Source organism: Pteropus medius, unplaced genomic scaffold (assembly GCF_902729225.1).
Source record: "Pteropus medius unplaced genomic scaffold, Ma_sr-lr_union100, whole genome shotgun sequence".
In the NCBI taxonomy this organism is placed as follows: Eukaryota; Metazoa; Chordata; class Mammalia; order Chiroptera; family Pteropodidae; genus Pteropus; species Pteropus medius.
In genome coordinates this window covers 4,557,461-4,572,765 of record NW_024344241.1, presented here as the reverse complement: position 1 = coordinate 4,572,765, position 15,305 = coordinate 4,557,461, and the positions used below count along the sequence as shown (strand labels likewise).

Below are 15,305 nucleotides of genomic sequence, written 5' to 3'. Positions count from 1 at the left end.
TACATTATTCCCTTGTGATAAATTCCTAGAAGGGTAATTACCCTGTCAAAAGGTATGAGCAGTTTTTAGTCTCTTGATAGTGCTAAATTGCTTTCTAGAAAGGTTGAACCAATAATACTCCCACCGGTAACATGGGGAACTGCCTTTGTATTTATACTACTCAGCAGAAACGAAAACATACTCTTGCCTTGCCTTTTTTGAGTAAAAGTTAATGGAAGTTAGCAATCTCTCCATCGTTTTTTAGTAGAGTAAAATGTGTAAACTATGTGTTGACTGAGTCAAGCTTCATTTTTCTCAGTAAAAACTGTTTTTAAATACTGCATCTGGAGGGTAATGGAATGTGCCTGATCTTTTGTGTAGTTGTGGCCATATGTAGGTCATGCTTGCTTACCATGGCCCTTTCCAGTAAGCTAATTGCACTTGAGACAAATTACTAGTCTGGTGGAGTTCATGTACTATTTAGTGTCTCCTTTATACGCAAAACTGAAGGAGATTGAAAGGAAAGACTGTTTAAGCAATTAGAAAATTCATTTCTAACATTTATTCGATGTTTTACTAGTTCATAGTCACTGTGCTTGATACATAGTGGTGCGATCTATAACCGTATAATAAGATGCCTCAGATACCTTTTTATTTTTATTAATTAAATTTATTTTAACTTAATTTTTAAAATAAAAATTGTATATGTTTAAGATATACAGTACGATGATTTGATACACATATGCATAGTGAAATGATTTCTACAGTCAAGCTAATTAACACATCATCTCCTCACATAGTTACCATTTTTTGTATGTATAATGAGAGTACCTGAAGTCTACTCTCAGCAATTTTCCGGTATTGAATACAGTATTACTAACTATAGTCGTGTTGTGCATTAGAGCTCTAGGCTTACTCTTCCTACTGACTGCACCTTTGTCACCTTTGACCAATATCTTCCCATTTTCCCTACCTACTTTCTACTCTTTGCTTCTATGAATTAAACTTTTTTAGATTCCACATATATGTGAGATTTTAACTAGACTTAACTTGAAGTAGAAAGAACATTTACCTGGCAATGAGACCTCTGGGTTCTGTTACCACCTGTGACTATGATTGATCGGCTGAACATCCTTGGAAACACAGCTAATCTGTGACTTGGTGTCCTTATCTACAAAATGTGAGCTTTGGACTAAATGACCTCTGTGGGCCTTTCTATGTTTCTATTTTTTTTTTTTTTAATTCTGCTGAAGATTGAATATCTCCCTCTGTTTGTATAAAAGTTGAAATTACACTTTTTGAAGCTAGTTTGTATATTAAGATATATTCTTGGGAATCAGTTTTGATTGTTTTGGGTATATAATTCCCATTTTTCTTATATGAGGGTCTAAATCTGCCCTGTGCAATATGGTAGCTACAAGTCACATGGAGCCATTTAAATTAAAATTAAGTAAAATTAAATACAATTAAAAATTAAGTCCCTCAACTGGGCAATATAAGTTAAGTGTATTATGAAGAGGATCAAGTTTAATTTTTGTACTAGAGATAGGCATTATTTTCTGTATTTCATACATGAGAAACTTGAGGGCCAGAAAGGTCAATTAATTTGTCCAAGGATAACACACAGCACCTAAGTGGCAGACTTAGGGTCATACCCACATGGAGGTTTCTGCAAAGTGTGATCTTTTGCCCATTCTGTTGTATTAATTCTTCTTGCGATTGGTCTCACTGCCTCTTGTGTACCAGTGTTAGCATATTTAATATCCACATTGGACTTTTGTTACTTTTAGTGGCTTTATAATTGACATATATTTGTGACTAGGAAGATATGCTTAATAGCATGGAAAACTTTTTAGAGGTAAGCTAGAACAGGGCTCAGCAAACTCCTTCTGTAAAGGACAAGATAAGTATTTTAGGTCTGTAGGCTGTACAGCCTCTGGGGCAACTATTCAGCTCTGCCTTTATAGTAGAAAAGCTATCATAGACAATATGTAAACAAATGGGCTTTCCTGGGTTACAACAAAACTTTATTTACAAAAACAGGACATGGGCAGGTTTGGGCTTCGGGTCCTGTGTTAAACAATATTTCACTTCCACCATTTAGTCTAATATATTTTATTTGATTTATTGATATATTCATTCATGTATTCATTTATATATTTAAAATGCATTGCTTTATAAAATACATTGTTCAGATAAGATAGAAGTTAAGATAGGTAATTAAGAGATGTATTTTGAATTTAATAGTTTTGGGTCTATTTTGATTGAATAGTACTTGAGTTGCTCAGAGTTCTGAACTTTGTCCATGGGTAGGAATATGAGTTTTTGCAAATTATAAGATCTACCTGAGCCTTAGTTTCTTTGTCAAATGGTAAGAATAATACATATTCTTACCGAGCTTTTGAAAGGATGACTTGGAAGACCAATGTACCAGTTAAAGAACACTGTTGGTAGTGGTGTTATTTTCCTGGGTCTCCTGTATATTCCAGATGAACTATTTCTTATAGACTTGATAAAGGCAAAAGAAAGAAATTTACTTTTCAGTTGGATGTGGGAAAACTATTGTAGTCATTATTCTTTCTCTCTAAAAGATGATAATAGAAAAATACAAGTGTTTTGAGTTGGCAGAAATGACAGTGGAGAATATATGCAGGGGATAAGCAGATAGATATAAAGTCTGAAAATGAAGACAAGAAAATGAAAGCGAGTGGTGGGTGAGCAGAACAAAGAAAGGACGTCGAATGGTGCCTATTTATGGAAACAACCTAGAAATGGGTCTGGATGTGTGAGGAGCTAGGGACTGAGAAGGAAAAGGAAGTCAGTAATGTATAAATAAGTGCATCAAAAGCACCTTTTCCAGAAGAATTCTGAACTTAGTATAGCAGCGTATGCCTTTGGAAGGAAGAAATGCTTTCTTGTGTTTTGCCAAGGGCAGTGGGCTAGGTAGTTAACAACCTAACAATATAACTTTGTGCTAAGATGTATAAGGTGGCATAAACATATTTAAAATTCCTATCTACTGCACTGACAAGCCATTGAACACTGTAGATGGGAAGACAGATTTCTGTTGAATCTGAGCCAAAAAACACTTTTCAAAACAACTTTGACAAAACAGTGCCATAAATGAATAAATCCAGAGAGTTCCTGAGAATCTTCAAAAACTTCTGACATGACGGCAGTGTCAGACAAAGGTGCTATGCACAAGCTTCTAATAAGCAGTGACACACACATGATAATTTAACTTGGTGCTAGATATTTTCAATTCTGTTTTTTAATCTGGTGAACTGTGCTGCCTGGCTACATACTACATATGTTTTTGATGGTCATTTGGAGCAGTATAATTCTCTCCTAATGCAGGTTAATATCATGAAGTTATGCATTTTCTTGGTGTGATTGTAGAGCCCTTGAAGTAAAATAACCACATGATTGTATGCTGTAAAGTAGCCTAATAGATGAGAATTCACAATTGTAGAAGATGGATTTGGGTGATTTAAGTTCTTAGTAAATTTTTTATGAACATAGGGATATGGCATCTAAAGATTTTATAACCGGGATCCCTGAGTCAATTTAAAACTTGTTCTGTGACAGTAGAGAAAGAATACTATGTTAAGTGGTCCCAAATCCTGCAATGTTGTCTTATCTTTCCCAGTACCTTATGGTTTGGTCACCTGTGTCTGGGCCTTTGATACCTCATCTGTGACATGGACAGCCTGTACTAGATGACTACCAAGGTGACTTTCATCTGTGAAATTTGGTGCTCTTATTAAATTCTAGGCATTTTTTTTAAATGATATGGTAAATATTCTGGCTTCTGGCTTCTCTGCATCCCTTTCCAAGTAAGTTTAGTCCTGCTCTTGGTTTATTGTGGGTGTGTAGTAGAAACTTGGCCTTTTACAAAATGAAAGTATAATTGATGGGATGCTGCAATGGTATCAAGTTTAAATGACATGAACAGATGTGAAGATAGAAAGGATTTATTTTTATGAAAATAATTTCAGCTGTCCATTGGTATAGTCTTTCACTTTGTGTGCTATTTCCTTAAGTTTTTCATTTTTATTTTTAAAAGTATTAAATAAAAATAACCACACACCTAAAGTGGTGTATTTTATTCGAGACGTCAAAAAAAAAAATGTTGTTAATGTCATTTTGTAATTTAGTGAAATAATCCAGAAGTCATGCTCTGTCAAAGGTAAGCAAAACTTTGTAGTTATGAAGAAGAAAGGCAGAAGAGATGTTCAGGATGGCTATTTCAAATATTGCTTCTGCTATACTTCAGAGGCGTATATGCAATCATTTGCTTCCTTTAATTAATGTGGGACCCTGCTAAAAGTCCTTTCTTTTAGATGATTTCTCTGAAGATTTTTGGACCTAAAATGTAGCAAAAAAAAAAAAAGAAGTCATATTTATAAGTTTTATTCAACATGAGGTGCTCAGAACATGACATATCCTGATAATGGAAATTTTCTTTAAACCCAAAGATCTAAATGGCAAAGGAAGGACAACTAGAGATTAGGGATCTAAAAGTGACGTTCAGGATTCTTTTGATTTAGAGCAGTAAATATTAAGCCTCTCTCCGCAGATTTCCTTAATTGGATCTTCTGTGTATGTGGGGGAGGTGATGGAGGAAGCAGAGATGTTAGTAGGACAATGGGGAGCTGGTGGGGGACACAAAAGACACACTTTTCTCAGAGTAAAACTTGACTTGTGCTTTGCATGTATGTTCTTTTCAGAATCTGTGAAAGCAGCTTCTACAATGGTTTGTTCAGCTCTCAGAAGAGTTGCCCGCATGCGTGTCTACCTGGTGAGGAAGGCCAGCAGTGTCTCCAGAGGCCATCAGCATCAGGCCTTGGGCTCAAGGCCTGCTGTTTCAGAGTTTACTGTCGGAGGAGCTCCAGGTGGTTTGGTGGAGCTGCTTGGTAAATCCTACCCTCTGGACGACTACAGCAACCTCTCCCGGAAAGTCCTCTCCAGGGTTGGCAGAAATCTGCACAACAAGCGGCATCATCCTCTTTGGCTGATCAAGGAGAGGGTGAAGGAGCACTTCTACAAGCAGTACGTGGGGCGCTTTGGGACTCCTCTGTTCTCCGTCTACGATGACCTTTCTCCGGTGGTCACGACCTGGCAGAACTTTGACAGCTTGCTCATCCCAGCTGACCACCCCAGCCGGAAGAAGGGTGACAACTATTACCTGAATCGGACTCACATGCTACGAGCGCACACCTCTGCGCATCAGTGGGACCTGCTGCACGCTGGGCTGGATGCCTTCCTGGTGGTGGGCGACGTTTACCGGCGTGACCAGATTGACTCCCAGCACTACCCCGTTTTCCACCAGCTGGAGGCTGTCCGGCTCTTCTCCAAGCATGAGGTGAGTCTTGAGACAGTTGTTGAAGGACAGCATGGACATTCTTGTTGAGGTCACTAAAGCTTATCTCAGCGAAACCAGTACAGTTGTCTTTTGCGTTCATGAATTATTTTTCCTTAATGCCATCCTTTGTATAGGCCGAGCCTCAATATTTTTTGACTGATTTGTTGCATCACAAACTATAGATATTGGTAGGTCTTTGTTTTCTCTTGTCTGACCTCATCCTTTCTCAAGGTTTCTTCCTAAGAATGAATGGTCAGTGGCTCAAATTTACCCTCACCGAGATGGCTAATGATACAATGCTGAAACTTATGGTCAGGTTATTCCAGTTTTCAGTTAGTAGAAGTTAATTATGTGTTCATGTTGTTAGAAATTAATGAATTTCTTATACTATAGTGAAGAAGACTGGTGGTTTATTGGCTTAGACTGTAAACTGTGAGTCATGTTGTAGGAGACAACCTTTTGTCTTAGGACGTGCTATTTTCCTGTGAATCTGTGATAACACAGTAATGGGTTATCTTTATACAAAAAGTCTATCCAAGCTTGATCTCAGAGCTACTTAGACGGGCATTCTTAGTACATGGAATATCTGACTATTTTCTAAGTTAGGGATAATGACTATTAAGGATACAGATTTATTAGGAAATGAAAGGGAAATGAACAAAGACAGGTTAAAATCTGGGAAATATGACCAGATAGATAGAATATCACCCACAATTAATGTGCTAGAAGAGATGTGATGCCAGTAATGTGATATCCAGGTCATGGCAGCGGGCAGGCGCTCAGCCCAGCTTATCTCATTAAAAAATAAAAATAAAATAAGGAAAGCACTCACTGGTTTGTAAGCTGCATGCCGTGAAAGTGGCAGTGGAAGCTCTGAGACTCACACTAGCATTTTAATGGAAGAAAAATCAAGGCTCCCTTAGAAAGTGGAAAATAAGAAGAGAGTAGAGAATTACTTCTTATCTTGTGTCATATTTGTTTTGGGTTCAGTCTGATTTAGTGGGTAGCAGGCATAGTTAATTGAATCTGATAATGTTACAGTATGTTCTGCTTTAGAGTTAAAAAAATTTACACATACATATGTCTGATGTTATCATTTAAGTACTTACATGCTTATTGTTTCATTTACTCCTAATAAAAGCCTTGTGAGATAGATTATTTCTACTTCAACCACAAGGAATCTGAAGTCCTGGAAGGTTTACTGACTTGCCCAAGGTTACCCAACCCGTTGGTGGCAGAGCTAAAACTTGAACTTAGGTCTTCTGAGTTTATTGTTCGTTCTACTGTATTGTGTTGCTTTTCATAAAGCTGCTTTGTAAGTGGGACCTGCTTATGACCCAAGTGGAGCATTAGTTCCTAGAATGAGGTGAGAGAAAGGGGAGGTGGTTTTTGAATTCCTGGTCTTAACCAAAGTGTTGATTGTAAGTCTGACCTAATCTTAACTCTCAAAAAAATGTTTTTTTTTCTTCTTTCAGTTTATTCCCCTATGAATAGGATTTTTTTTCAGTAGTTTTAATTATGCTACATATGTAACTTAAAAAATCATATTGTTATGTTTTAAAGTTTTCCTGTTATTTAATCTTTATAATTATTACTTTAAGTACTATAAGGTGTATTTCAGCAAGAAGAAAAGTGAATAGAGAGGTGCGAGGTGAAAGAAACACTGGTAAACACTGAAATGGAACTATTACAATACATATGTTATAGCTGACCCTTAATAACACGAGTTTGAACTGCACAGTTCCACTTATATGTAGATTTTTAAAAATTAATACATATAGTACTGTAAATATATTTTCCTAATAACATTTTCTTTTTTCTAGCCCACTTTATTGCAAGAATAGAATATATAATACATATAATATACAAAATATGTTAATCAGCTGTTTATATTATTAGTAAAGCTGGTCAGCAGTAGGCAAGTAATAGTTAAGTTTTGGGTCTAAAGTTGTACATGGGTTTCTGTTTTGTGGAGGGTTAGTGTCTCTAACTCCTCAGGTTGTTCAAGGGTCAACAGTATTTAACTGTTAATTGTGAAGAAAACCTTTTCTTGTTTGGAAAAAAAAGGTAAAATGTATTAGTAGTCACAAATTTAAATGGATTAAACTTACTGATTACAGACATACATTATCAGATTGGACATTTTTTAATTACAGAAACCTGAAAAAAGCCCATACCAGAGCTTGAAAGTAAGGGGCAGGAAAAAGATATATCAAGCAAATACTTACCAAAAGAAAGCTGGTACAGCAATACTAATATTAGACAAAATAGAATTTATGGAAAAATGATAGATGTGAATAAAGAGGGATAATATATCAACCAAGATGCTTTGTGAATTAGGAATTTCAATATGCCCAACATTGTAGCCTTAATGCATAAATTAAAATTGAAGAAATAAAAATTGTGTTTGACAAATTCATAGTTATTGTATAGATATTAAATGACCTCAATCAAAATAAAATGAATTAAGCAGACAAAATGAGTAAAGATATAATCTGAAAACTATGATCAATAGGCTTGATTTATGTTTATTTTTAAAATTCTATAACTGTGTGTATAGATACACATCACACATTACGAATAAATTCTATAGTCAAGAGTCGGAAGTATACAGTCACATGGAATACTTTAAATAAGTTGTCCATGTTGACAGTTGAAATCTAAACAAATGTCAAAGAATTAATAACATAAGTAGAATTATGCCTGAGTACAATATAGTTTATGTAGAAAGTAAGAACATTTTCTTATCCTCAGACATTTGAGAATTCACAGCTATAGATTCATAGGTTAAAGAGAAATATTACAGTAAATCACAAATTACTTATCACTAACCAGCATTGAAGATTCTCATTTCATACTGCTTAGATGTGAGGGAAAACAGTTACTTTATTTTACAGAAACTTGGTAGACCCCATTTAAATCATACGATCACAGTTAACATTAATAAAGCAAAATAGATGGGATATAGTTATAAAGGTACTTGTGGTACATTTTGTTTTAAGTATATTTATTTAAGAAAAAATTTAAACCCTCAAAATCAAAAATTAAGTGTTCAGTTTAAGATGCTAAAAGTAAGCAGCATTGTTCTGAAACATTAGAAAGGAGGTGGTTATATAGTTTTAAATAATCCCAAATCTTACAAAAACAGATACAGCCATCTGGAATAGCAAAACCCAAAACTATAGATAACATCTGTAAGAGAGCTGGGTGACAAGGTCTCTCTAAGATCTTCACAAATGTGTGGTAACTCACATCTGACAGCTGGAAGATCTGCATTGTGTCAGAAGTTAGTAGAGGAAAGCGATGGGACCTGGGAGGAGAAGAGCTTCCTTAAGGGTCTATCAGAGAACAAACCGTGGACAACCAAATTTACTAGAGGAGCTTCGACATTAAATACTAGTAATAACATTGTTTACCAATAACCACTAACATCACAAAAAGAGGGGAAGCCAGACTTATGTGTCTCCTGATGGAAGAATACCATACTAAGTGTAAAGTCTTGCCAAGAAATGTGGAACTGAATATGATCAAAATCTAGATCTAACTACCAAATTTATAGAAAGTACAGAGGACAGAGAAACATGTTAAACTATGCCATGGAGATGTAATAAGCAAAATGCAGCTTGTGGGAAATTCTATAGCAATGCTACCCAGGATGTGATCTGCATCATGAAATAAATAGAATGATCAAAAGTAAGCACTTAGAAATGTTTAAGCAATATTAAGTGGTTAGAAATGTTAAAGCCATTATATTCAAGCACATTATCAGTGGTCTTTTGTTAAATACCATGTAAACTGATCTAGGTGTTCTTAAATACTCTTGGTAAGTTGCATATGCTCAGTCTGTTAGTACTTATGTGCAGTAGGACCACATATCAGTTTGAGACCGATTTGGAAATCTAAAACTGTCTCTTCATCATAGAGAGTTTGAGAAGTAGTGCTCTAGAGTAAATGATTCAATTTCTTCAAATAACTTGTAAGAAAAAAAAAGAGATTGAAATGGCACCTATAGATGAAAAAAAAAAAGATCAACCAATGTGTAGATACCATCAAGAGAAAACATTTTTAAAGAAAAAAATAGTGAGACAATTGGAAATTGAACACTAACTAAATATTTGAATTTAAGTTGTTTTTTTTAAAGGAATTATAATAGTATTATATTTTTATAAGTCATTTTCTTTTCAAGATACATATTGAAATACCTGTGCATGAAATGATCAGATGTCTGGAATTTTCTTCAAAATAATATGGGGATAGGCACTTGGGGATGAATGTAAGAGAACTGGTTATGAATTGTTAATTATTGAAGCTTTGCGCTGGGTGCATGAGAAATTATTATCCTTTCTGTTTTTGCATATGTTTGAAAAATTCCTAATAAAGGTCTGACGGAAAAGACTGAAGGAAAGTATTGGGATCAGTAAGTCAATCAAAAAAACAGTTGCCGAATGTGAACTGGATCCAGGAATGTAAGAAGGTATCAAACAGTCATGAGATGATCCATAGTTTCTTAGGGAAGAACCAAAACCAAAAAACCAGGAGGTAGGAAATATTAAACATAAGAGCATACAGTGCATGCAATAGAAAACTGAAACCAATAGTCTCTCTCTATCAGTCTGAGATGATTTTACATGTGGATTTTTACGAAATCTGACTTTTACAGTCTGTTTTAGAGAATAGAAAAAGCTCATTTTATGAGGTTAGATGTGTTAATATACAAACTGAATAAAACTTTTTTGGATATTTCAGCTTTATGAACATGGATTCTTTTTTAATGTACAGATATAGAATTATTAAGTGAAATATTTGTAAAAATTTAATTCATTGTGTATTGTGTCCTTCTATATTACTGTTATACATGTAATACATTCTACTGTATTCAACCAATACAAAAAGAAAAAGCATGTGATTACCTCAATAGATATAGAAAATAATTTATCCGCAGTTAATGTTTTATGACATTAAAAAAAGCATTTGATGACATTAATGATTCATGATAAAAACTTTTAGCAAACTAGGAATAGAAGGTTACTTCCTTAACATTATAAGTGATATTTGTCAAACACTCACAGCAAACATCATAATTAGTGGTGAATCATTATAAACATTTCTATCAAAATTAGCAACATTTCAGGATTACTTGCCATCACTGTGTTTATTCATCGTTGTGTGGGAAGTTCTGGCTCATGCAGTAAACCAGAAAGAGAAGTAGAAGGTATAAGCATTGGAAAACATGAGATAAAACTGATTCATTTGTAGATGGTCTACCTAGAAAATTGAATACAATATCCAGGTCAAGTATTAGAACTAATAGTTCAGCAAAGTTGTTGGGTATAAAAATAATATAGTTTCTTAATCACAAATAATAATTAGAAAATATAATAGAATAAAAGTTTCATTCGTAGTATCAAATAAAACTTTGAGCTACCTAAGTGTAATTCTTTCAGAAGATGTTTAAGGTATTTATAGATAAAATTCTTAGATATTGTTAAAAGACATAAAAGAAGAAGAGAAAAAGGAGAGATATATGATGTTTGTAGATTCGTAGGTAGGAAAACAATAATATGAAGATGGCAGTTATACCAGCATCAGTCTATAAATTCAGTGTAAGTGTCCAATGTGTATTTTGAAGAAGTGGAAGACTGATCTTCAAATTCATAGGGAGAACAAGTTTACGAATAGCCAGAACAGTTTTTAAGAGTACTGGTTTAAGGGGACACTCTTTACCAGGCGTCAAGAATCTAAATCTAATTATTAAGATGATTTAGTATTAGCACAAGATTAGTCGAACAAACTTTGAAGCAGCTCTGCTCATATCTGGGAATTTATTATCTAATTATAAAATAAGAGTGATGTTAAATAAATGGAGAGGTGATGTAGTGTACATGAATTGCTCTTAGAGAATTACTTATATAGAAAAAAATTGATAACTACCTCATACCAAATGAGAAATTCAATTCTGGATGGATTCACAATTCATTTGTGAAAAGGAAGTCTTTATATGTTAAAGGAAAATGTCAGAGATTATCATTATCACCTTGGGGGTAAAAATTAATATCTTAAACCGAGAATCTCTAAACAAGAAAAATCTTTACTGGAAAAATTGTTTAAGTTGACTATCTTAAGATAAAACTTCTGCATAATGAAAGACTTCATTAATGAAGTTAAAAGAGAAGCAACGGGCTGGGTGGATATTTGCTATGCATATGACTAGCAGAAGATTAGTGCTAATCAAATAAAAAGATCTCAGTATGAAAAAAAGAATTTAATAAGGTAAAGTCAGAAATACCAAGTGTTGGTCATTATGTGGAGCCTTGGAAATGCTCTTGGGGAGGGTATAAAAACCTACACCTGAAATTCCACTCCCATTATATACTTTAGATACATTCTTAAGTGCTTGCATCTGCAGATAGATGAGAATGTTCATAGCACTATTAGTATTAACTAAAGACTGGAATAACCGATATTTCTACCAAGAGTTGAACAGATAAGTAAATTGTGGTATATTATTCAGTGGTATGTGAGTGTCATATATCTGTGTAAACAAGTAAATCACAACCATATACATCAACATGAATGAATGTAGAAAGTACTATTAGGCAAAGGAAGTAAGTTACACATGATTATATTTGTGTAAAGTTTAAAAAATGGGCAAAATAATCAATATATTATTTAGGGGTTCATGCATATATGGAAAAGTTAAGGAAAGCAGGGGAGTAATTTAAAAATTCAGTTTAGTTACTTCCTTGAGTTGCAGCAAGGCAGTTGTGATCAGATAGGACTATGCAGGGTGCTACAGAGTTTTTGGTACTGTTCTCTTTTCTGAAAATGGATATGGGTAGTGAGCACACATGTATATACTTTTATTATTCTTTAACCATGATATACTTATACATTTTTTATGAATTTATTGTGTAATTTTTTTATAAAGAAAGAAAAACAGGCAAAGAGCGTTAACAGCCTATTGAAGAAGAGATCAATAAACAAAGACCAATAAACAAGGACCAGATATATCAGTAAACAAGAAACTGGAAATTAAAACAACCAGATATTATTTCAAACCCATTAGATTAGCAAAAATTAATAATCCTGACAATACCAATTGTCTAGAAGAACTGTAAATCTTATGCCCTTCTAGTGGAGTGTATATAGTTGCAACCACTTCTATAGTTTTTTGGTGGTTTCCAATAAAAAAAAAATTGTATTGCTATTTGATCTGGCATTAAATGTAAATATATATATATATATATGTAAATACATATAGGCAATGTACATTTGCACATTGAATACTTTATAGCACTTAATGTAATTCAACTAGAGGTATCTTTGTCAACAGGGATGAAGTTTGCATACAGTGTTGAAAAAGAAATATGAGTGATATTAAACAGTGATATCTTTTTAATAGATATTTCAAAACATGCCCAACAATACATGCTCTCACTGTATACTTGCTCATGCTCTCTCTGTTTCTCTGTGTTTTACTTCTCTAGCTTTCTTTCTCTCTCTACACACACGAATATACATATACACATCACAATCACATTTTTTTTTTTTTGTTAGCTAAATATGTAAGTAGATGTGAAAAAATTACTTGGGAGTCATAAACATCAAAATCAAGACAGATTACCTGAGAGGTTAAGGGAGGGTCAATGGTATCAAGCGTCATGTTTGCAAATGATGCAAAATGTTAATGATTTTTTTTGGAGCATCGAAGGATTTTTGAGATTAAAATGTTTGAGAGCCACCTTTCTATAGTTTCAAAACTCAATTTTTATGAAATATTTATTGAGATATTTGTTTTGCAAAGAATAGCAGATTTTGATGTGTTTGACAGACCCACCAGAGGGAGCCCATATAAGTTATGTATCTATTTAATCTGAATTAAAAATATCAATTAAAAAATACATACCTGGACCAGTGCTCAAAGATTTTGTTTTATTTTATTTTTTGTCCCTGGAGATGCCTTGTCCTTTTTCACCAGTTGTGCCCTGTGCAAGATTCTTATGAATACAATGAAGGGCTGTGTAGGAGGCAGCCATCATGTAGTTCACGCTTTACTCTTGACGGCAGAATCTTTGTTTCCTTAGTGAGTCTTCATTCCCCTTTGATGACTTACTCTGGGTCAGTTTTATCCAGGGATTTTCTCTTACGTGCACATATATGCAAACAGTACTTCTTCCTGAATTGAAGATTATTCATGATGAGACTTCCTTTCTTTGCTCAGAAACAAAGGGGAATGTTTTTATAGAAGAGATGAGTGAGGGTGTACAGAAGAGTAGGCTATTGGTATAATTTTGACCACAACACATTAGTAAAATACTTCATCAAGATGTCTTGTCAGATTTGTATTCCATCCCACCCCATTCCTTAAAAAAAAAAATAATCATGATCATTCGCCATTTCTTCCTATAGGAGTGTAGTTTAAGGGGTTCTTGCCATAGGTTGTGCTCCTTGCCTATAATGATTCAATCCTTGTCGAGTGGATATCCTTCATTTTGAACAACCCCTTTGAAATCCTTTGTGATTCATTCTTATTAGAAAACCACTTTCGTTTATCATTAGAAAATTTCACTTTTGTTCCCTTTGATATTCTTTCCCACTTTCCAGATGGTTCATTAGAACCCTCCTGTTCTTATGCTTCTTTTTCCAAGCTTCCCCACTGTTACTCTTGCGGTTTTGCCAAGGGTTGTCTCTTTATTCCTGCTTTTTGTCCAGAATCACTTTTCTATCTTTCATTGAATGACAGGGTTTTATTTTCCACCATGTGGTTCAGGGGTTTCCTTAATAGCCTCATGTGGAGGGGCTTTATTGAAGGCATTTTTATTTGGCCTTGATAGATTATAGTCACCATGTTTTCCTAATCTCTTCTTTAAAATGTTTTAGGATGGACTGCCCCTGTCAAAGACACACTTAAATTGAAATGGATTTAACTTAAACAGTTTTTTTTCCCTCTACCCAAATGTTTACTTAAGTATATCTCTTGACAATAAAGTGAAAGGCAACTGTTTACAGCCAGGAGTCCACACTATATTGTATTTGAGTAATACCCCATTATTAGAAGACAAAGTGGTGAGTGGTTGGAGAACCATTTAAAGAAAGGCTGGTCTCTTATTTTCTTTGGCACGGGGCTTTGCAAATAATTAGTTCTTGCTTATGACAAGATAGAAACTAAATAGCATTTTAATCTGAGACCTGTTACAGACCTATAGTGTTCTTGCCCATGACCCTGTTGAACTTTCAGCTCTACTGCCTTGAATTGTTAATTTGTGTTCATCAGATATCTTCAACTGGTTAGTCAGTTCCTTAAGGGTGCCATTCTATTTTCTTTGTGCCTTCCACCTCTAACGCAAGGTTCTGCACAGAGTGGTAGTTGGTAAATGTGGCACTTAGATGTCTCCTTTGTTCTAGTCGGCCTACTATCACTCTGTAAAAGATAGCAGTTAACATAGTTAACTGCATGGAGTTTCCCTGTAAGCTTTTCTTATTGGGTACTCTTAGCCATTTTTCACACTCCAGCCTTCCAGTGGAGTAGATATATCAGTTAGGGTTGGATTGTAAGACAGAAACCCTATTGTAGCTTGATCAGGGAAAGTTTAACATAAAGAATTATTAAGTGTAACACAGAGAATTGAGGTAATAAGGGATTAGCGAGTAAGAAATAAAGTGGACTGGAAAAAGTACAGAACAAGCAGATATAAGGAGCAGCTGCTACCCCTGGGACTGATACTGAGCCCCCAAGGAAAAGCCTCTTCCCCCTTCCCTAGCTGTGGCTCACTGAAAGACTCAGAGGTGGCCATGATGTCAATGCTGATAGAATTGCTGACTATCTACACTTTAGCATTTCTTGTAAATCTGCTCTCTGAGGTGCCAGGGAAAGCTTTTTTGGGGTTGATGTCTTGCAGGAAGCAGTCTGCTCTGAAACTGCCCAAGATGGGTAATTGGAGGAAGCAGCTGGCTACTGTGG

At 34.7% G+C, this 15,305-nt stretch overlaps 1 protein-coding gene across 7 annotated transcripts in view; it reads left to right on the top strand.

The window, feature by feature from the left end:
* FARS2 (phenylalanyl-tRNA synthetase 2, mitochondrial) overlaps window positions 1-15,305 on the top strand; it is a 470,289-nt gene that overhangs the window by 101,467 nt on the left and 353,517 nt on the right. For 6 of the 7 annotated variants that reach the window (XM_039869411.1, XM_039869408.1, XM_039869409.1 and 3 more), the window contains one exon: window positions 4,710-5,344. In XM_039869411.1, coding sequence (XP_039725345.1) covers window positions 4,733-5,344 — 612 coding nt within the window. In that variant the 5' untranslated portion in view covers window positions 4,710-4,732. Of the gene's footprint in view, window positions 1-2,688; window positions 2,694-4,709; window positions 5,345-15,305 lie in introns of those variants that run through there. The other variant, XM_039869410.1, reaches the window with a different exon arrangement.